Source organism: Erythrolamprus reginae, chromosome 5 (assembly GCF_031021105.1).
Source record: "Erythrolamprus reginae isolate rEryReg1 chromosome 5, rEryReg1.hap1, whole genome shotgun sequence".
Classification (NCBI taxonomy): domain Eukaryota; kingdom Metazoa; phylum Chordata; class Lepidosauria; order Squamata; family Dipsadidae; genus Erythrolamprus; species Erythrolamprus reginae.
In genome coordinates this window covers 37689048-37711571 of record NC_091954.1, presented here as the reverse complement: position 1 = coordinate 37711571, position 22524 = coordinate 37689048, and the positions used below count along the sequence as shown (strand labels likewise).

Sequence of the window (22524 nt, the reverse complement as noted above, 5' to 3'; positions counted from 1 at the left end):
TCCAGTCAGCAGGAAATTAAATCAGCAAATCCGACTAATTTGTTTTATTTGGAATTACAATATCATTAATTATTTATTCATTGTATTATACTTTTAACATTTATTAAAAATGTAAAGAAAAAGTTCTAATTGGCACACCAGAAAAATCTAGAGAGAAATAATAATTTGAAATGTCTCAAAGCCATATTTAATGAAATCATATTTTTATTTAATAATAAATCATACTCACAGAAGTTGAATTGGGATCTTTTGGATACATATCTAGCAATAATTGTGGTGGATTCAAAGGACTAATGTACTTAGTTACTAAAATATTTCTTCCCTGATAGTTAAAAACTGAGGTCATTATTCTTCTCTTTGGAAACACTGCTTTCCATGTTTGCTTAAAAACATATGCTCTTTGCAATAGTGTTTCTGCTTCATGATCTGCAAACTAAAGAAATATTCAGAATCAAGTCTCAACCTACAACCACTTAACAACCATTTGAAGTTATGATGAACCCTCCCTACGACTTCATTTCAAAGTTACAATGGCCATACGCACCTTCACAGTCACATGGTTAAATTTTGGGTGCTTGGCTCATTTTACAGCTGTTTGCAGCATTTCAATATTTTTTTGTCAGTTTTCTGGCATTAACTTCCAGTTTCCAGCAAAAAAAATGCCAATTGATTAAAATAGATTTGTTTAACAACCATAGCATTTGCTAAATGACTGCCATAAAATGTTTTAAAAAATCATCAGGCCCGTCGTGCTTCAACTTACAACCCCAATGCCTTATGACCATAATTTAAATATGGTCATAAGCTGAGGACTCTCTATATATTGTACTTTATAAATGGAAAAATATTTTGAAATTATTTTATATATAAAATGAGATAATTATAAGTGCCTACCGTATCTAGTTCTAAATTATTTTCAGCAGAGGATAACTGAGGTTCAATTGTGGCAAATATGGTTAAAAAGCTATATTCTTTCAGGTTCTGCCCCAAACATTCTTCTTTAGGCGGTACATATGTCCTACTCCAAGTATATCCAAGTACAACAGGTGGCATATCTATTTGAAATGTCCCACAGATCTGAGAACACATACATTTTAAAAGTGCATATAATAAAGTCACAGTAAACATCTTATGGGATGGCTGCTTTACAGGAATTATACTGACATGTTTAAAGCCATATTTCTTGTTTTTTATTACCTTAGATTGTTCAAGTAGAGCAGAGAAAGGAAACACAATTGATCCAAGCCAGTTTTTTCTTATGTAAGAATGACCACTGCAACTATTTGGGCAGGCATCCTAGTTAAATATATAACTTGGATTAATATTATGTATTTAGATTAATACATGTATCTATGTGCAAGATAGAGAATGCAAAATAGTGTATGTGCATTTTAAAAATACAGTATGCCCAACTGCAGCTTCTGAATGGTTTTCAAAAGTAGTCCCATATATAACTGGAAGTGACAAGAGTGAATCATATTGGTCAAGTCAGTATGCTCTATTAATAGTTAGTTGGTTAACTACCGGTAATCAAAAGTTAAAGAAATACATCAAGGAACAAAATGAGATGGAAAATTCTGAACAGCATTTATGCATAACATCCTCTTTCCTTAAACAATATAATAAGAAATATTAAAATTATATTCTGAACTTAATGATAACATTCCAGTTGTTAATCAAAATGAAAAAAAACTGTTGATTCTGATTTCTTACACATATTTACAAATCAGTCTGTGATTCCTTATTTAAAAGTTTATTCTTTTTTCTAATACACAATTTACCTCATGCTTTTCAATCATAAATTCATCAAAAATGCTAATATTTATGTTGTCTTTTATTTTAGATAGACCTAAAAAGGTATAATCATGTGCTGGAGAGCTGAAATAAACAACAAATATTTGAAATGAAATTAAGAAAAGTTATATTTTTTTCTATTTTAAACATACACAAATTTAAAATATTAAAATAATAATGTATTAAATAGTAAAGCTATTTAAACTATATACTGTACCTACAGTCTCTGTGAATCTTCTGTACAATTGCATACATATGTTTCAATTTGAAACTCTGAAATCAGGTCTAGATTTAGAAAATATTAAGTCTCACACATAAATATTTACATTACATACATTTAATGGACCATTCATATCTGTTAATTTTGAACTTATTATTTATTTATTATTTATTAATTCGACTTCTATGCTCCCCAATCCCGAAGGACTCAGGGTGGCTTGTGACAGTATGAAATTACAAAAATAATAAAAAGAAGTCAAATATAAGAACTAGACTATAAAATCTTGTCATTTGTGTGAATTTCAATTATTTGCTTAATTATAAAATTAACTAAATGGCATCATTTGCAATAAATTTCAGTTTAACAAAGATAATCTTGAATCAATGATCTACTGTTTTAATTGACTCTCAGTTTAAAGGATATAGCACAATCACATAATTAGGATAAACTGATGCCAATAATACAAGTTTAGATTTATCCAAACATCAAATATAACGGGCATACTGTTCCCTTAGATAGAATATTATCTATTAAATTGAGGTTTTCCTGTTTTCTTTATACAGCATATCCCTCATAACATTCAGGTAATAAATAAGAAATCATTGTTTTGGTATCATGTTTCACTATATGCAGATAATATACAACTGAAGTCCAATGCAATGTCTAAGAAAATAGTGCAAGAAGTATTTGGGTATAGAAGAGACATGGAATTTTTACTGAGTAATTTAAATGCCACATTCAACTCATAAAACAAATTTTATTAAAGTTGAAATGTTAACTCACTTAAAATCAATTTGAAGTTCTTCATTCCAGCATGGATGAGAGCCATCTGCCGTGCTAGTTTGATAAACTGTTTTCTGAAATGTGACTTCTACAAAAGGATGCACAGTCACCTAAAACAGAGCAAATGTTTTACCATATTAAAATGGAAAGGAAGAACAGTTAGTAAAGTTAAATAGCCTCTTTCTCTTCTCACTGTGGACAATACAAAAAGCAGTTATTATTTAAACACAACACTATTCTGTTTCTACTTATGCTAAAACAATTTGAAAAATACGGTAAGGTACAGAAGGAATGCAAAGTGCAGCTTCCAATGTTCTTTCCAATCTCTTAAACAGAGTCACCCACATCATAACTGGGAAGGAGGAGGGAGAAGGATTTGCAATGAAGCAGTTAACCAATACACTGCCTTTTATATTGGAGAATACACTGGAGGGGATTTTTTTCCCCATAACCCTGGATCTGATCTGTCCAATTTCAAACTCAAAGACATCTTTTGCCTTCTTTTGCCACCACACACACACGCACACACACACACACACACAATTCAATTCAGTTCTGTTTTCATATAAACATTGTCCTTATGGAGGGACAAGTTGTGAAACTTATTGAGCCCCTTTACTTAACTTTAACAATGCAATGGGTTATTCTAGATAACAGAGTAATACTTCTGTTCTTATTCTCGGCATAACAATAACTCTTGTGGGGGGGCGGGTTAAACTCAAAGAGAGAGTGCTTGGCCCAAAGTCAACCACTTGGTCTTGATGCCTAATGAAGGATGAGAACCACAGCCTCTAATTTCTAATCAAGACATGCTTTTAAGTAGTATATTATGCCATATGCATTCAAGGAATGTTCTTCTCATCTAAGTTTATTTCTAATTCCTCAAATTAATTTTTATTTTGGCAGTTTAAGTTTCCCTTAAATACTCACAGTTCAATTATAAAGTGAATAAAGGGATCAGTGATTAAATTAAATTAAATTAAATTAAAATTTAATTTAATATAGATTTGTGTGCCGCCCCTCTCCGAAGACTCGGGGGTTGGGGGGCTCAAAACAACAATAAATACAGTAAACAATAATACAAATCCAATTAATGAAAGTAGAATTAAAACCCCTTAATATTAAAAACAATCGATGCGATACAGTCATACCATTCTCAAGTGCTATAGTCAGAAGAGAGGGGGGAGTTAATCCTCCCATGCCTGGCGGCATAGGTGGGTCTTTAACATCTTGCGGAAGACGGGGAAGGTGGGGCCAATTCGAATCTCTGGGGGGAATTGATTTCAGAGGGCCGGGAACGCCACAGAGAAGGCTCTTCCCCTAGGTCCCGCCCGACGACATTGTTTAGTCGACGGGACTCAGAGAAGGCCAACTCTGTGGGACCTAATCGGCTGCTGGGATTTCCTTGCTACTTGGCCACACCACAATTCCCAGATCTTTTCGGTGCCTTTTCCCATAAATTATTATTAGTTATAGTCAGGGGTGGGCTGCTGCCCAGACGGGGGGGGGGGGCGTAGTGGGGTAGCAAAAACAGAGCTCCACCCCAGAGCATCCAATTTGCACTGAAAGATTTTGAAAGAAAATGCAGGGCATCCTGCATAAGCCACGCCCACAGTGTGGTAGTAAAAATGTTGGTGGCCCTTCACTGGTTATAGTTGTGTATAACTATAACTGGTCTATAAGACAAACCTTAGTTTTGGTTGAGGAAAACAAGATAAATTTTTTTGCTTCTGCCTACCAGCATCCATTGGGGGATCTGGCTAGCATCTTTGCAGCAAACAGCAAATGGCTTGGTCAGCTTCAACACATTATTGCAGCCTGATTCAATAGAAGCAGCTGATTGGCAGGTAAATCGACCTCCTGGAACATCCCCAGTCGGTTGTTCCAGGCTGCAGGAATTGGCACAGACTATTGCCGCCTTTATGCCTCACATTTTTGGGTGGGAATGGGTGATGGGGATCCTCACCTGTATTGGATTTTGTTAATGAGCAGCACAGATTTTTAATCGATTTAAAACAAACCCTATCACATTACGCACATTTAACTGAAGTGAGTGGGATGGGGTGGGGGTGATTTTCATGAAGGCAGAGAGGGACCTGGCACCAAAGGCTCCACTACCGAGATACCCCTGTGGGGGTAGGAATTGGAGAGGAAAACATTTTCAGGCATAAGCACTGGCTGGAACTGCCTGCTGCCTGAAACGTGATGCTCTGTTTTGGTCTCTGCATGCCCCGTTTTTGGAATCAGGGAGGGGATTGTGGTGCTGCCGCCCAAAAACGCTTTCCTCCCCAATTCCAAAAGTGGATCATGCAGAGGCCAAAAAAATACATCAGGTTTCAGGTGTCTGGTGGTTCTAGCTGGGGCTGGCACCCAAAAACGTGATGCATGGAGGTGATGCTCTCCCCCCCTCCCAATTCCCCAATGCAATTCACAGAGCTGTATGCCCTCATGAAAACATGGTGGTGGTGGTTTTCATCCAGTTCCAAGCGGCACCCTAACTGCTGCCACTGCTGAACTCCCACCATACAGAGACTGAAAACATGATGCTTGTTTTTGGCAATCCCTGTTGCCTGGAACCGGCCAAAAACCACCATTCCAGGCAATGGGGATTGCCAAAAACAAACATGGCATTTTCAATCTCCACATACTGGGAGATCAGAGGCGGCAGCGGTTAGGGTGCTACTTAGAACCATAGTTCCCTCTAAGCTGAGCAGTGAGCAATGGCTCACTTAAAAATCATCATCAACTCAGAGTTTTTCAAACCTGCCCAGAAGCCGAGAGGGAAAGAGTGAAAGGGAAAGAGTGCCGCCCAGTCCCGAAGGGACTGCCGCTCAGACACTATACTTTTCCGCCCACCCCCAAAAAAAATTAGAGGGAACACTGCTTAGAACTGTCCAAAAACCACCACTACCATGTTTTCATGAGGACACATGGCTCTGAGAATTTCATTGGGAAATTGGTGAGGAAAATGCCTGAAAACGTGATGCATGGAGGCAAGGCTCTTTTCCCTCTCCAATTCCCTGATGCAGAGCCACACTCTCTCCTCCTCCTTTTCCACTGACTCATCTCTTTTCTCCTGCCCAAATCCACCTCCTAGGCCAAGAGCAGATGCCGACTGCCCTCCACTTGGGTGGTCTAGAAAAGGGGTAGGCCAAGTGGTGAGCCACCATGCCTTACATCTCTCATACAGAAGTGCCCACTTAGCCAAACGAGTCTCAACCTCTGTGCTTCCCCAACCACTTGCAGAATCAGGCTCTGACCGAGGGGGCAAAGGCTCATGGTCTTGCCATGGGCTTGGAAGCCCAGCCCTGTGTTCAGCATCCAGGAGGACTGAAGTGATGCATCTTTATTGCCTCTTGCTGTGAGAAAGCCAGTTTTTCAATGCACTTCCTGGGCTGCTTGTGAAATCAGGCTTCAACCGAGGGAGCAAAGGTGGAGGAAGCCTGGAACTGTGTTTACGAGCTGGCAGCATCCAGGAGGACTGAAGTGCTGCGTCTTTATCAGGCCTTGCTATGAGAAAGCCAGGCTTTCAATACCTACAGTTATAGGTAGGAAGACGGTGGCATCTCCGGAGTGGTTCACTCAGTGCCAAGTCTCTCTTCTGTGACCCATGAAAATCATCCCCCACCTCACCCACTCCAGGTGATAGGGTGTGTTTTAAATGGATAAAAAGATCTGTGCTGCTCATTATCAAAATTCAAGTGGAAGTGAGGATCCCCACTGCCTGGAACTGCCTGAAAATGTGATGTGCAGAAGCCAAAAATGTCTGAAGGGTGAGGCTGGCAGATGGGGGGGGCGACCTTGGGAGTATAAGACACCCAAATTTTCAGTCTCTTTTGCGGAGGGGAGAGATGCATCTTATAGTCCAAAATATATGGTAATTTCATTTTTCATGCACATATAATTATTTACTACAAGACAATAAAATTCAATATCAAAAATTAAGCAATAAAGTAGAATTCAGTTGAAAATGGCAACTAGAAAGTATTTGAAGGGCTCATAATATTTAAATAATCATTAAAACTGTATGCAAATAATACTATAGATAAAATAGAAAAGATTAAGCGTACATAAAAACTTCATACAAGTGTTTTGTAGGTAGCCCAGAATTCTGACATTGAAACTTGAATAAATATTATAGCCACATGTTTTTACATAGAACATAAAATAAGAATAAAAAGTCACCCTGGTCTTGCTATAATAACACTGTTATTTTATCCATGTTAAAATACATTTTTAAAAGTTCCTTAAAGCTTTCATTAAAACCTCAATATTTAATCCAGGTCCAAACTTCAAATTTCAAACCACAAATTTTATTTTCTTCTACAGTCTTTTACATTTTGCATTTCCTTAAGACATGTAAAGGAATTGAATTCACATTGTCTGGTGAGATGGCATTAATAAAAACTATCCAATTAAGGATATTCTTTTATGATCCTTGATGTTATATTTTTGCTGGCTGCTTCAAAACCCACACGCCAATAATGAAAACATTACGATTACATACACATTAGCAAACCAATCCAAGAGTCTGAAAACAGAAAAGGGTTAGGATAAACTAAAAGGTCTGTTTTGCCAACTGTCAAGGTAATGACCAGGTATCCAGGCAATTGATTCTTTTAGATCCAGAGACAACAAACACAAAACAAAAAGTAAGTTTAAACATTATTATTCTTAATGAAAGTAAATGGATTAAAAAGCATAAGATAGAAATCATACATACCAAACAAATTATTATGTTTTTATTTCTTTTTATTTTTCCGTTTGGATAATTTTGCAGTAGCACGTGACAACTTTAGTTTCCTTATCAACATAAAGAAGACCAAAGCGATGCATAAGCCAGCTCTGAAACCAAATACCAAAAGCCCACCATCACAGTAAAGGGACAAAAGCTACAAGCAGTGGACTGAATTGCATACCTTGGCAGCACAGTGACAATTGACATTGAGTTCAACTGCAGAATTGTTAAGGCAAGCACTGCATTTGGCAGACTAATGACCAATGTGTGGAACCGATGTGTGATAACCCTTGCTGCAAAGCTCAAAGTCTACCAAGCAGTAGCGCTAACTACCCTGTTTTATGCCAGTGAGACTTGGACTGTATACAGGATGCTAGGCAATTGAACCACTTCCATATGATCTGCCTCCATAGAATTCTGAGGATCCGGTGGCAGGATAAGGTGCTTGACACTGAGGTTTTCTCCAGAGCAGGCCTGCCATCAATTTCCACCCTGCTGATGAAAGCCCAGACACGCTGGGCAGGCCATGTTGCTAGGATGCCAGACCATCGCATCCCTAAACAGCTCCTCTATGGTGAGTTGTCTAAAGAAAATGAAACGATCGCCTGGGGGACAGATTAAGAGATACAAAGACATGTCAAAAGCCTCCTTCAGGTCCCTCAATATCGACACCACCTCCTGGGGAACCCTGCACAAGATCAACCAACATGGCACATGATGATCCACCAAGGTTGCCAGAAATTTGAGGCCAGAAGAACATTCATAGCAGAAGAGAAGCGAGCACTCCACAAAGTCAGAGCTGCAAATACTGTGACAATAGTGCCCACACATGTCTACCCAACATGTGGCAGAACATTTTGTGCCTGTATAGGCCTTACCAGCCGCTTGTGGACACATCGTGTACAGCCCACAACCCATTAGATGTTAAGGTCCTCTTTGAACACGATGGACAAACATCACATACCAAACAAGAAAATATCCAAATCTCTTACAAGCTATTGGGAGTTTCTTAATAACAACAGCAGTGATACTCCAAAAGGAGTTAATTTCACAGTGCCCAGTACTAGATTCTGTGTAGTAGCTCCCAGGCTAAAGGCTAATACTGGTGTTTTTATTAAAACCTGTCATCATGATTTCATGGCCCTGCTTTTATGGTTGTGAGCCTGCAAAATTTGACCTTGACATTGTGGCATATGACTCTGGGATCAAGAAAAGCTTTGTAGCTAGTGAGCTAGTGAAATTTGCACCCCCACACACCTTCTTTATTTAGCAAACAAGAATGAGAAACAAGAAACTTATCTCAGAATGAGCTCTAAACTTTTACACTTTTCCTAATATTAAGGAGAAATCGAAACATGTCATTAAACTTCTCGAAATACAATGATCTTCCACATTGCTACCACACTGCCATATAGATTTATTATTGCTTTCTTCTAGGCTTATGAAAATGGAATATATTTTAAAAGGGGGGAAAGCATAATTACCTCAGAGAGAAGATCGGCTGCGTAGACTGAATTACCTAATGGAATATGTCTGCCTCGGGACATACGATTTGGTAAGTATGATGGTGAATAAGTAACTGCAGCCCTAAGAATATTAAAAGAAAGTATTATGTATGTTTCAGCCAGTTTTTCTCATTAAAAGGCACCACAATCCCCATTTATTGATGTATATCAATAGGTTGACTGTTAATCTAAAGAAAATCTGAATAAAAAATGTAATTCAAATTTGCTGATACAAGACAATGCAGCAGGGGGGGCATGATGAAATATAAGTTGGCATGACATTACTTTTAGAAAAGTCTAATAAGAAAAGTCACCTCAGCAAACTTTTCATTTTCTTTTTGTTGCTAAACATGGATATTGCTAATAGACTGCTTCTATTGCTATCCATCAAAATTATTTTCTGCTATAACTTGTTTCTCTCTTAATGCATCATAGCAATAAATCATATAGAAATTTCAGGAAATACAGGAGTTATATAAATGCAAACTATTAGCCTCTCCTGTAAAAGCAACTGAGAAATACATCACATATTCATTCTGAAGAAATTTTCATTGTCATATGATTAACATTCTTATGCTTCTATTTCATATATTTTCTCATGATCACTTATTTAGGGCTACTAAATGCATTAATGTCTAAATAATCTGATACAAGTTTTCTTTCTAGTCTACAAAAAAGGAAGGAGTATTCTCTTTGAGTGTGCAAATAGGATTCCTGCCCAAATTATAGTTATCTGAATGAAGTTTGGCTCTAGCACAGAATCTGCATGTGGGACAACAAAAATAAAATTGTTTAGAGGTGGTTGCTGGGTTCAGTCAAACATATCCACCAAAAAAAATATAGACAATACGGAAAAGATGAGTGAGCATAAATAGGTTTACTCATTTATTTATTCATTACTCCATCAGTGCAAAGGAGCTGGTAACTGGACAGTAGTGTAGAACGTACTATTCTTCTGCTTATGTTTCTTATTTCAAAATAACAGGAAAGGGGTGTTGGTCTTACCTGATACGCTCCTTCTCAGGAAGATGGATATGGCATCCAGGAATGGATTAACTCTGTCTATCTGATTGGAATGAGTCTGTCAAAGTTGTTTAGGTCCCAACCTTGTTGCTATCCTAGGCAACGTTTTGATGAAGGAATGAAAGGACAGACTCTTGCATGCCATAATCAATGAAACACACATCCTCCATGAAGTTCACAAGCAGACAGTCAATAGTCAAATAGAAATAGGGTGGGGTTGGATGTTATGTCTACCTTCCTGAGAAGGAGCGTACCAGGTAAGACCAATGCCCCTTCTCCATGGTGGTGAATATAGCATTCAGGAATGGGACATACCAAAGCTGACTATCCATCTGGATGGGCTCAGACCGGGTGCTGAGTCTCTAGTCTCTGACCACCTACTATAACACCTTCTACCGAAGAACGCTTCCGCTGAGTTTGTAGTGTCGTATGAATGGAGAAGAGAATGACCAGGTGGCTTCCCAGCAGGCCTCCTCCAGAGAAGCTTGAGTCACCCATGCTGCCAAAGTAGCAGCACTGCACATGAAGTGAGCTGTAATCACAATGGACTGGAGCTCGTAGACTTTAGCGATCGTCAATCTACTGTATTCGCTGACACCTTGCATCCTAAGAAAGATGGTAGAAAGGACAGGGAAAGCACTTCTGACCTCCAGAATTGAGCTGTCCAGTCAATGTAGATACAAAATGCTCTACAGACATCAAGTGTATACAGTACCATCTTTTCTCAGAGGAATGGGCAAGACATGGGCAAAGGTTTGGGAGGACCTGAGCCCTACACTATTGACTTTTGGGATAAAAGCCAGGTCTATCACTATGAAAAATGCAGAGGTTAGCTTGAATGGATAGAGTGGCCACTTTGGACTCTTCTAGCTGATGTAATGGCAACCAGAATGCCACCTTACAGGATAGGTGGCGTAAGCAGGCCTAGGGGAGAAACTCATAAGGAGGCCCCGTGAGCAATTTAAGGACCTTTGACAAATCCCAGGTAAGGTATCTTTGAATGACAGATGGCCAGAGATTGGACACACCATGGAGGAAGTGATGTATTGTGGGATGAAGAGCCAAGGACTCTAGATGTCCTCATGAGAGAATGTAAGACAAGGCCACCACTTTTCTCCAGAGAGTACTGGAACTGAGACCCCTGTCCAAACCATCCTGGAGAAAGTCTATGACCTGACCGATGGTTGCTGCTGTAGGAATGATGTTCACCTGGACACACCACCTGCAGAAGGTCCTCCAGGTGGCATTGTAGATGCGAATGGTAGAGGGTCTCCAGGAGGCCGAGATGGTGTTGACCACTCTGGAAGAAATATTGTTCTCCCTCAGAGCGACCCCTCAAGCACCAGACTGTCAGTTGGAAACATTGCGAGTCTGGGTTGACCAATGCCTCCCTGGCTGAGGGAGACTCTGCTTTGAGAAATCTCTAGGAAGGAGACACCAAAAGGCTTAGTAGGTGAAGCACAGTCTGTGAGGCCAATGAGGATCTATCAGAATGACCTCTTCTTTCTCCCTCAGAATCTTATGAATGACCTGAAGAATTAGCGGAAGCGGAAGACCCTGGGGCTATGGCACCCAAAGTGCATCAATCCCTTTGGCTCTCGGCATCAAGAATCTTGTGATCTGGGCATTATTGGGGATGGTAAATAAATCCACTTCCAGGAGGCCGAAGGTGTCTGTCATCTCACAGAATAAGTCTGGGTGCAGGCACCAGTCAGCATGGTCCACAGAGGCTTGGCTAAGCCAGTTCGCCTGCATATTGTCCACCCCTGATATATGCTCCATCTGAATGGAGAGCACATTCTTCTCTCACCAAAGAAACAGGTGATGTCCTCGCTCCATTAGTAGTCTGGACTGGGTGCCACCCTGGTGATTGATGTGGGTCTTGGTGGCCACATTGGCTGTCATGATCAGCACGTGTTGGCTGGAAACTGCCTGATAAAAGAGGAAGAAGGCCAGATGGATGGCCCTGAGTTCCAGCCAATTGATGCTGAAGGTGCTTTCCTGAGCGCTCCAATGCCCTTGCACCATCTGTGATGAGAAATGTGTTCCCCATCCAGTCAGACTGATGTCCGCTGTGAGAACAATACGATATGGTTCTTGAAAGAGGCTGCCCTCAATGATGGCTGGAGAGCTCCACCAAGCAGGTGAGATCCAGGCTTTGACCAGAGAAGTTCCCCTGCCAGACTTCTGAAACAGCAAAAGAAATCACTGGAGGTCAAAGGAGCTTGGATAGGATGGCCAAAGATGCAGATCATCCCCCTGAATTGAGCAACCAGCTCCTAGAGACTAGCCTGGCATTCTGGGGACAGATAGACGATGCCCAGCCCCAAAGGTAATAGCCCCTAAGTGGAGAATTTGAATCGATGGAAGAAGCTGACTCTCCTCCAAGTGGGAGAACCTGTGGTATCATAGGACCTGGATGGTGACCTTCAAATCTTCCCAAGCTTGAATAGCAGAAGATGACTTTCCATCCCCCCAAGGTTTTGGGACCACCAACAAAATTGAGTAGAAGCCCTGTTTACATTGATCCTCTGGGACAGCAGGGATGGCATTGATATTCAGCAAGTGCTGAGTAGCTGTCTCCATGAGGATCCATTTATCCAGGTCCCTAGAGACAGGGAAGCATAGAAAAAACCTTAGGGGAGTAGAAGGGAACTCAAGAGATAGACCGAATGTGATAGACTGTCTGATTCAGTGTCCGAAGTTGACTCTTCCCATCAGGCTGCAAAGTAGGCCAAGCAACCTCTGATGGGGTGCTCAGGAATAAATGTACTTAGGGCATCAGAATAAATGATTTCCTCCCCTTTAAAGGGACACCTTAATTCGGGGTGGTCTTGTCATGGCCCTTGCCATTGGTGTAAGTACCCCTTGGTATCTAGGAGACCTGGCACATGAATCTGCAGGACGGGATGAAGGTCTGCGGAAATAAGGTGATGGGCGGTATTCAGCCTGTCTGGCAATGGAGGATAGGATCTTGTGGTGGTCCTTGAATTTGACAAAGAGGGGATCTAGTCTCTCCCCAAACAGATTGCAGCCAGAAATGTCAGCTGACACCAGATGCCATTCATGATGGGTGTCAACTTGCCAGCTCTTTAGCTAGAACATGTGCCTGGCTGCCACAGTGGAGCCAATGGATCTTGATGTGAAGCATGCCATATTGAGGGTAGTATCTGAAGACAGCTGAGCAGAAGTAATCAGTTTGTTGACATCCTGGCATAAACAGACATTGGCAGCTGTGAGTTTCCCCTGCAAATGGCAAAGCCAGATGAGGGAGGTCCTGGCAAAAAAGGGTACAGTCATGGAGGCACAGATGGCCCAGGCCGCTGCTTGATGTGCCTGCTGGAGTGAGTGTTCTATACGCCTATCCTCCGGGCATAAAGATTCATCTGGATCTGAAATTGTAGGCAAAGTTTGTTCTTCTATGACATGTGTACTTCAACTCTCAGAATTCCTGAGCTAGCATGATTGGCTCAGGAATTCTGGGACTTGAAGTCCACAAGTCATAGAAGAGCCAACTTTGCCTACCTCTGCCCAGGAGTGATGAAGAGGCATGTAAGTCTACTACCAGCAGGTCTATGGAGGGGACTGGAGGACCTTAGCCAAATCTGGGGCCACATTATATAGCCTTCTGTCCGATAACGACAGATTAGGCCCCACACCAGACAAATTCCACTGTCATTTAATGATGTCGATGAACAGTTTAGGAGAAGGAATGACTTCCTCCTCAGAGATACGTTCGAAGAACAGGGGATCTATCAACCCCTGTTCTGATTACGAGTCTGGGTCTGGAGCCAAGGGAACCATGCTAGCCACATGTTTAGCCTTGTGAAGCAAGAATTTAAAGAGGGAATTTTGAAAGAGTCCCATAAAAGAAGGTTGATCAGATGCAATGCTGTTATCGTTGGGCAAATCAAGGTACAGAGGTCCCTCCTATTTTGAGATTTGTGACAAGTCTTCCCTTGAGGAAATAGGTGAGAATAATAATTGCTGCTAATTACCTTGTAGTGTGCATGACTATCTAAATAATCTGCAGTTATTATAGATTGCTGTATTATTGTTTTATTATAGCATTTAACTGTATTACTAAAAAAAACTTTGTTTGTATTCATTGAATGTTACACCTACTTAAATGCTGGTGCCTTTCTTGCAGGAATATTGTATGCTCTCAATATTCTGATAAGAAGTTTAACATCTCCATCCGAGACTGCCTGGGCTGCAACCTTTCGTCTCTCTTTCCTTTGTGGTTTCAAATGTCTTCTGCGTTCACTTAGCTTGAAAATTGCATTACTCAGTTGGCTATAACAAATGAAGAAATAAATCAGTTATTTAGATCAGGCTGAAAAAGTCAAGTTGATGGCTGCAACAGTGTAATCAAAGTCCTTCTGTGTTTGTTAACTTTATGTACACATACAAAGGGTGGGGCAGGGGCGACAATGACACTGCTGCAACTGTTTTCTTGACCCTCTCCCAGTGGCTGCTGCTGGTTCCAATTCATGTGGAAGCCCTTATGTGTCCCCAAAGGATTTTTATTATTGAAGTTTACCTAATAATAGGCTGTTCATTGATGTCATCGTGAAATGATACTATAGCAGGGAATGGCATTTGCCACTTCTTAGATCTTGAAATTTATGCACAATTGGTTTTATAAAACAAATTTATTTCATACAGTATATTTTACACTATTTACCAGACACCACAAAGTATATCATGTTGTAAAAATGTATTTGTTATAGTTTTTCAAAAATAATAGTCGTTCAGACTATTTTTTTTACCTTTCAGTTTCATGCAGTAAGAAGTTTTTTTTAGTATTTTACATTGTTCATATTATGCATTTGTACTCACCTTGAGTCATTTTAAAATAAGTTGTTTAAAAATATCTACCTCATTGATATAATTTCTTCATAATCACTCACAAGATCTGATAAATTAAATTTGTGCCTAATGGTCAAAATTTGTTTTGCAACTTGATTTCGCATCTAAAAAAACATAGTAAAAAAAGCATAAGTTCTCTGTAAAATTTAATCAACATGAATTTAATCCAGAAACAAAAATTATTTAGATGTTAAGAGCTCCTTGATGATCTCTCAGCTTGGTTGTTTTTTTGAAGACATTTCATTACCTCAACTAGTGCTAGCACTGATGGGCTTTAAACGTCTGCCGCCCCAAGTGCACGGAGAGGGGCGGCATACAAATCCAATAAATAAATAAATAAAATAAATAAGAAAACAAGCAAGCTCAGAGACCCTGAACTACAAATGGTATCCTTTATTAGTATTTAGATGTTGTTAATGCTTTGGAAGTGCCAGCAGAAATCAATTTATTTATTTATTTGATTTTTATGCCGCCCTTCTCCTTAGACTCAGAGCGGCTTACAACATGTTAGCAATAGCACTTTTTAACAGAGTCAGCATATTGCCTCCACATTCCGGGTCCTCATTTTACCCACCTCGGAAGGATGGAAGGCTGAGTCAACCTTGAGCCAGTGATGAGATTTGAACCACTGACCTTCAGATCTACAGTCAGCTTCAGTGGCCTGCAGTACAGCACTCTACCTGCTGCACCACCCCGGCTCAATACATTTATATGTAAATTATCTATCACAGGCATTGCTTGAAGCAGATAGGTTAGAAGGTTGAAGAAACATTTTGTTGCTATGTAAAAGGTGCATGTTGCCCGTGGGGATCAAACCAAACATACTGTATGATGGCATCAGAATTACTAATTTTTGTCCATGTCTAATCAGATACTAAATAAGGAAACGTGATTTTTAGAATAAAAAAGTGTTTTATTTTTAGGGAGAGGTATACATTTTATTTCATTATATTTGCTAGCAAAATCCTTCCTCTTCTGTATTAAATTATGTCAACATTTAAATGTGTTTGAGAGCAGGAATAACCACTTGCAAGCACAATTTTGTTCAATTCACTCATGCACCCTTTCTGCTCTTAAAGTAGACCTCAAATTAGGCTTTATATTTATTAAAATTAAATTAGTAAAATAAAGTAACATCTCATTAGAAGCAATAATTTGCTACAATTTTCATTTTCCAGAACATTCCATCACTAGACTAAATGTTGGGGAGGGGGGGGAAGCAAGATAAATAAATTTCAATACAAATGATATTGTGCTTTATTTATTATTCAGTACAATACAATTTGTATTGAAATGTAGGAATGATAGGAATGGAGAAATTGTTGTGTTGGGCTAGCATAGCTGGATTAATTCTTGTGTGCCAGATAATTGCTTGAGGTAAAGAAACCAAAACATCTTATTATATGTGAGATATAAGGAGTCTGCATCTAGTCCCAATTGGAACATGCAATTCTGTGGAAGGTGTGTGATTGTATTAAAATACCCGAGTTCAAGTGAGATTTTACTCAATAGTATATTTAACATATAGTGTAACAAGTATTTTGTTGAGCATGGTTTTGTCCTTTTCCTACATCTTTTTAATCTATGTATTTATGATACAAATTCTCAAAGCAGGAAAAAGAAACCTAATTAATTTATATTGTGTACGCAAGTACACTTTCCAAATTTGCATGCCAGTCGCAGATTGGCTAAAGCTAAAGTGACCAGATATTCAGTTTGGGAAAGAGGGACACCATTGAGCCGGGGGGGAGGTAAAAATGTGTAGCCAAAAAAAATTAGCATTTTTTTTCTTTCTCTCTCTTCCTCACTCCCTTTCTCTCTATTAGTCTCTTTCCCCCTCCCTCCCTCTTTCTCTCCCTTCATTTCTTTCTTTTTCTCCCTCCCTCTTTCTCTCATCCTCCCTTCCTCTCTCTTTTTTCTCACTCTTTCTCTCTCTTCCTTCCTCTTTGTCTCTTTCTTTCTCTCTTCCTTCTTCCCTCCATCTCTCTTTCTTTCTGTCTTCCTCTCCTTTTTTTCTCTCTTCCTCCCTCCCTTTCTCTCCCTCTCTTGCTCTCTCTCTTTCTCTGTCTCTTTCTCTCTCTTGCTTTCTCTCTCTTTCTCTCTCCCCCTCTTGCTCTCACTCTTTCTCTCTCCCTCTCTCTCTTGCGCTCTCTCTCTTTCTCTCTCTCTTACTATATCTTTCTCTCTCTTCCTGTCTTGCTCTCTCTTTCTCCCCCTCTTGCTCTCTCTCTCTTGCTCTGTCCTCCTCTCTTGCTCTCTCTTTCTCACTCTTTCTCTCTCCCTTTCTCTTTCTCTCTCTCTTCCTTTCTTCTCTCTGTCTCTCCCTCTCTGTCGATGGCGGGCACCTGCGCTGCCTCTCTCACCAGCTTCCGAGGCAACGGCGACCCAGAGTCAGAAGCAGAGCGCGTTCAGTCACTCCATTGGCAGTGCCGGGGTGAAGGCCCGTTGGGGAGAAAAAGTGCCGGGACAGAGCCATCTTTATTCACCATTCCATCTGCCTGCTCCCAAGCATGGGCTGTCGGAGGAGTGCAGAGTCACCGGCTTGTGGAGGAGACGCAGGCACGAAGGACAGCCCACCCAACAAGCTGCCAACTGGACATTGCTGGACCTCCACATTGGTCGATTTTGAGCAGCGTGGAAGCTGAGCTTCCTTCTTTGCAGCTTCCGAGTTTTTTCCCGGCACCACCGAGTAGAATCTGCTGGGGGGGAAACTTGGAAGCCGTAAAGAACGAAGCTCAGATTCTGCACTGCTCAAAATCAACCAATGCAGATGTCCAGCAATGTCCAGTCAGCATGGTTTGTTTCAAAAAATATCAGGACTTAAAAAATGCCCTGGGACGCAGGAAAAATTGCTCAAAAGCGGGACTGTCCCACGGAAAGCGGGATGTCTGATCACCTTAGCTAAAGCACAACCGGCAAATTTGAAGAGCAGTCCAAGCTGCACCTTCCCTCAGAGCACGGCCAGTCCTATAGCTATCTTAAATAAAAGCTACAGTGCCTCTGAATCCTTATTACCCGAATCTAACAATTTAGGCTTGTGATATGATAATTATTTGAAGTACACCCTAATGTCTGAATAGAGTTCTATCAGCTTGGATCCAATACTGTTTAAATATTTGATAACTATGAGAAGAATAAGTTTTAATGTTTGAACATTAGTTGGTTTAGTTTTGTCAGCGTCAGTGACATGGCTTATCCATTAGAAAAGTCATAAAGAAAACACTGATCAGATATTAATTTTTTAAAAAAATTGACACACTAATCTCATCTACATCTTGCTTCTTTAAAATCAGTTTTTGAGTGGGAGTGGGAGGTCTCTGACATGTGGATTATTAGAATTTTAAATAATTGGACTAAGGTACTAGAGTTTCCCTCTTTTCAATAACTTAAACTTTTTTTAAGAAAAGGACCAGATACTAGTATCCTTGTTAGGTTAGGTTAGGTTTATTGGATTTATATGCCGCCCCTCTCCGCAAACTCGGGGCGGCTCACAACAATAATAAAAAACAGTACAGTACACAATACCAAATCCAATGCCCACCCATCCAGATTCCAATTGAAATTAATAATCTCATAAAAAAAACAGTATATATAAAAAACAGGCACACAGTCAGTCAATCAACAAAACAACATGGGCAAGGGGGAGGTGTTTTAGTTCCCCCATGCCTGACGGCAAAGGTGGGTCTTAAGGAGTTTACGAAAGGCAGGGAGGGTGGGGGCAATCCTAATCTCAGGGGGGAGCTGGTTCCAGAGGGTCGGGGCCCCCACAGAGAAGGCTCTTCCCCTGGGTCCCGCCAGACGACATTGTTTAGTCGACGGGACCTGGAGAAGGCCAACTCTGTGGGACCTAACCGGTCGCTGGGATTCGTGCGGCAGGAGGCGGTCCCGAAGATATTCTGGTCCGGTGCCATGAAGGGCTTTATAGGTCATAACCAACACTTTGAATTGTGACCGGAAACTGATCGGCAGCCAATGCAGACTGCGGAGTGTTGGAGTGATATGGGCATACTTGGAGAAGCCCATAATTGCTCTCGCAGCTGCATTCTGCACGATCTGAAGTTTCCGAACACTTTTCAAAGGTAGCCCCATGTAGAGAGCGTTACAGTAGTCGAGCCTCGAGGTGATGAGGGCATGAGTGACTGTGAGCAATGACTCCCGGTCCAAATAGGGCCGCAACTGGCGCACCAGGCGAACCTGGGCAAACGCCCCCCTCGCCACAGCTGAAAGGTGTTTTTCTAATGTGAGCTGTGGATCGAGGAGGACGCCCAAGTTGCGGACCCTCTCTGAGGGGGTCAATAATTCCCCCCCCAGGGTAATGGACGGACAGATAGAATTGTCCTTGGGAGGCAAGACCCACAGCCACTCCGTCTTGTCTGGGTTGAGTTTGAGTTTGTTGACACCCATCCAGGCCCCAACAGCCTCCAGGCACCGGCACATCACTTCCACTGCTTCGTTGACTGGACATGGGGTGGAGATGTACAACTGGGTATCATCGGCATATTGATGATACCTCACCCCATGCCCTTGGATGATCTCACCCAGCGGTTTCATGTAGATATTAAATAGCAGGGGGGAGAGGACCGACCCCTGAGGCACCCCACAAGGGAGAAACCTCGGGGTCGACCTCTGACCCCCCACTAACACCGACTGCGACCGACCGGAGAGGTAGGAGGAGAACCACTGAAGAACAGTGCCTCCCACTCCCAACCCCTCCAGCCGGCGCAGAAGGATACCATGGTCGATGGTATCGAAAGCCGCTGAGAGGTCAAGGAGCACCAGGACAGAGGACAAGCCCCTGTCCCGGGCCCGCCAGAGATCATCCATCAACGCGACCAAAGCAGTTTCCGTGCTGTAGCCGGGCCTGAATCCAGACTGCTGAGGACCTAGATAATCGGCTTCATCCAAGGACCGCTGGAGTTGAAGTGCCACCACCTTCTCGACAACCTTCCCCATGAAGGGAAGGTTGGAGACTGGACGGTAGTTATTAAGCACGGCTGGGTCCAGGGAAGGCTTCTTGAGGAGGGGGCGCACAACCGCCTCCTTATAAAGTGGCGGAAAGGACCCCCTCCCCAAGGAGGCGTTGACAATCTCCTGGACCCAGCTCCGTGTCACCCCTCGACTGGCCGAAACCAGCCAAGAGGGACACGGATCCAGTAAACAGGTGGCGGAACTCACAGCTCCAATGGCCTTGTCCACTTCATCAGGTGTCACCAGGTCAAACTCCTCCCAGACAGATGGACAAAGACGTTTAGCCCCAGTCACCTCGACTGACTCATTGTCAGTCGACTCTGTTTCACAATTGGAGTCGAGGTCTGCTCGGATCCGGGCGATTTTATCAGCGAAAAACGTGTTAAAATCCTCGGCACTACTCTGCAAGGGCTCCCCAACTCCCCTCTGATTAAGAAGGGAGCGGGTTACCCTAAACAGAGCGGCCGGGCGGGATTCCGCTGATGCAATCAAGGCGGCATGATACGCGCATCTTGCCGCCTTGAGCGCCACTTTGTAAGTCTTAATATGAGCTCTTACAAGTGTTCGATCGGATTCGGACTTACTCTTCCTCCATCGCTTCTCCAGACGTCTCTTCTGGCGCTTCAACACCCGGAGCTCCTCGTTGAACCATGGAGCTCTACGGGGTCTAGTGCCGCGGAGAGGTCGCAACGGCGCAATCCGGTCAAGAGCCTCCCCTGCAGCCTTGTTCCAGGCCTCAGCAAGAGACTCTGCCGAACTGTGGACAAGTGTATCTGGAATAACCCCAAGCGCCATCTGGAAGCCTTCTGGATCCATCAGGCGTCTGGGGCGGAACCTCCTAATTGGTTCCGCCTCCCTGCGGGGAAGGATTGGAGCCAGGAAGTTAAGCCGCAGTAGGAAATGATCTGACCACGACAAAGGCAGCACTTCTAAGCCCCTTAATCTCAGATCATTACTCAGTTGCTCAGAGAGGAATATCATATCGGGTGCGTGCCCACCCTCGTGAGTCGGACCCTGAACTACTTGAGTCAGGTCCATGGCTGTCATGGTGGCCATGAACTCCTGTGCCAGTCCAGAGGAACCGCCGAGCGACGGCAGATTGAAGTCCCCCAGGACGATAAGTCCGGGGAACTCCACCGCCAGCCCGGCCACCTCCTCGAGCAGCACAGGCAGGGCTGTTGACACGCAGCTGGGAGGCAGGTACGTGAGTAACAAGCCCACCTGAACCCCTAAGTCCAACTTCACCAGGAGGGACTCGCAACCCGCAACCTCTGGAGCAATGAGCCTACGCAGGCCAAGACTCTCCCTGGCTATAATAGCCACTCCTCCCCCCCTTCCCTGGGGTCGAGGTTGGTGCCATACCCGAAACCCAGCTGGGCAAATTTCAGAGAGAGGAACTCCTCCCTCCGGGCCCAGCCAGGTTTCGGTCACACAAGCCAGGTCGGCCTCCTCATCCAGGATCAGATCCCGGATGAGGAGAGCTTTATTTACCACCGACCTGGCATTGAGTAGCAACAACTTGAGCCCAGGGCCAGAATTACACTCATCACCAGTGCCTTGAGTTAAGCTCATGGAGCCTGAAGAAGGGATCGCTACTAAGCAGCGATTCCTCCTTCCCCTGGAACGGCTAGCTCCATGGCTTCCGCCATACCTGCTTGTTCTCTTTTTGGTTTTCTAAATTTAAATATTTAGCTTTATCAAATTTCTGCAGAATATTTTCAGTTACTGAATAATTTAACTCATTATCATTTTTAAGATCTAACATTTATATCACCACCAGTAGATCTCAGTATATTTGCCAATTTTATAAAAAATCCCCTTCTTATATTAAATATAGGGGGGGAAACACATTTGGAAAAATAATTAAACCTATTCTTCAAGCTGTTTTGGCTGTATTAAGAATGCAATGAATGACCTCTGCTGTTATAGATGGGTAATTTTTGAAAATAGCATGTTGCAATACATTTTCCTTAACCTTGTTTGGGTTTTTTTAATGCTTTGCTTTTATTTCCAGATTATAATGATAAAGTTTACAGAACTCTAATTAAAGAGCATATTAACTTTAAACAAAAATATAATAGTATGTATTTTCAATATCCTGTTATTTTTAAGTAAAATCTAAATATATCATTTTAAAACTAAATATTTAAATTAGTTCTAAATACAGTATTTATAGAATCATATTTTCTGTTATGACTTTATGTAATCTGTTGTTTGGTCTTTGATCAATGGCTGACATAATAAAGTTATACTGTATTGTATTAAATTAAAGTGGAAATGTGAGTCTTTATATGAATAGGAATTAATTCTTACTTGGTGCACAAGATTTAAACAGTATTTTATACTGTTCAATATTCAGCTTTTGTTTTAACAATATACAGGTAACTGCAATGCATTACTCTAAGCCATCTTTGTGCTGATATAGCAATATTTCTTATTTTTGTTCTACGTGGTTTATATATGAATTTAAGCTATATATACTGCTCAAAAAAATAAAGGGAACACTTAAACAACAGAATATAACTCCAAGTAAATCAAATTTCTGTGAAATCAAACTGTCCATTTAGGAAGCAACACTGATTGACAATCGATTTCATTTTGTTGTCAGCACATTCAACTTT

General features: G+C 41.7%; 1 protein-coding gene across 2 annotated transcripts in view; it reads right to left on the bottom strand.

Moving 5' to 3' along the window:
- Positions 1–22524, bottom strand: part of CC2D2B (coiled-coil and C2 domain containing 2B) — a 114913-nt gene that overhangs the window by 26741 nt on the left and 65648 nt on the right. Inside the window, exons 19-26 of one of the 2 annotated variants that reach the window (XM_070752397.1) lie at positions 14945–15039; positions 14189–14359; positions 9020–9122; positions 2798–2907; positions 1782–1878; positions 1198–1296; positions 895–1077; positions 230–433 (exon numbers count right to left, since the gene is read on the bottom strand). In XM_070752397.1, the coding sequence (XP_070608498.1) occupies positions 230–433; positions 895–1077; positions 1198–1296; positions 1782–1878; positions 2798–2907; positions 9020–9122; positions 14189–14359; positions 14945–15039 (1062 nt within the window). Of the gene's footprint in view, positions 1–229; positions 434–894; positions 1078–1197; positions 1297–1781; positions 1879–2011; positions 2083–2797; positions 2908–9019; positions 9123–14188; positions 14360–14944; positions 15040–22524 lie in introns of those variants that run through there. The other variant, XM_070752396.1, reaches the window with a different exon arrangement.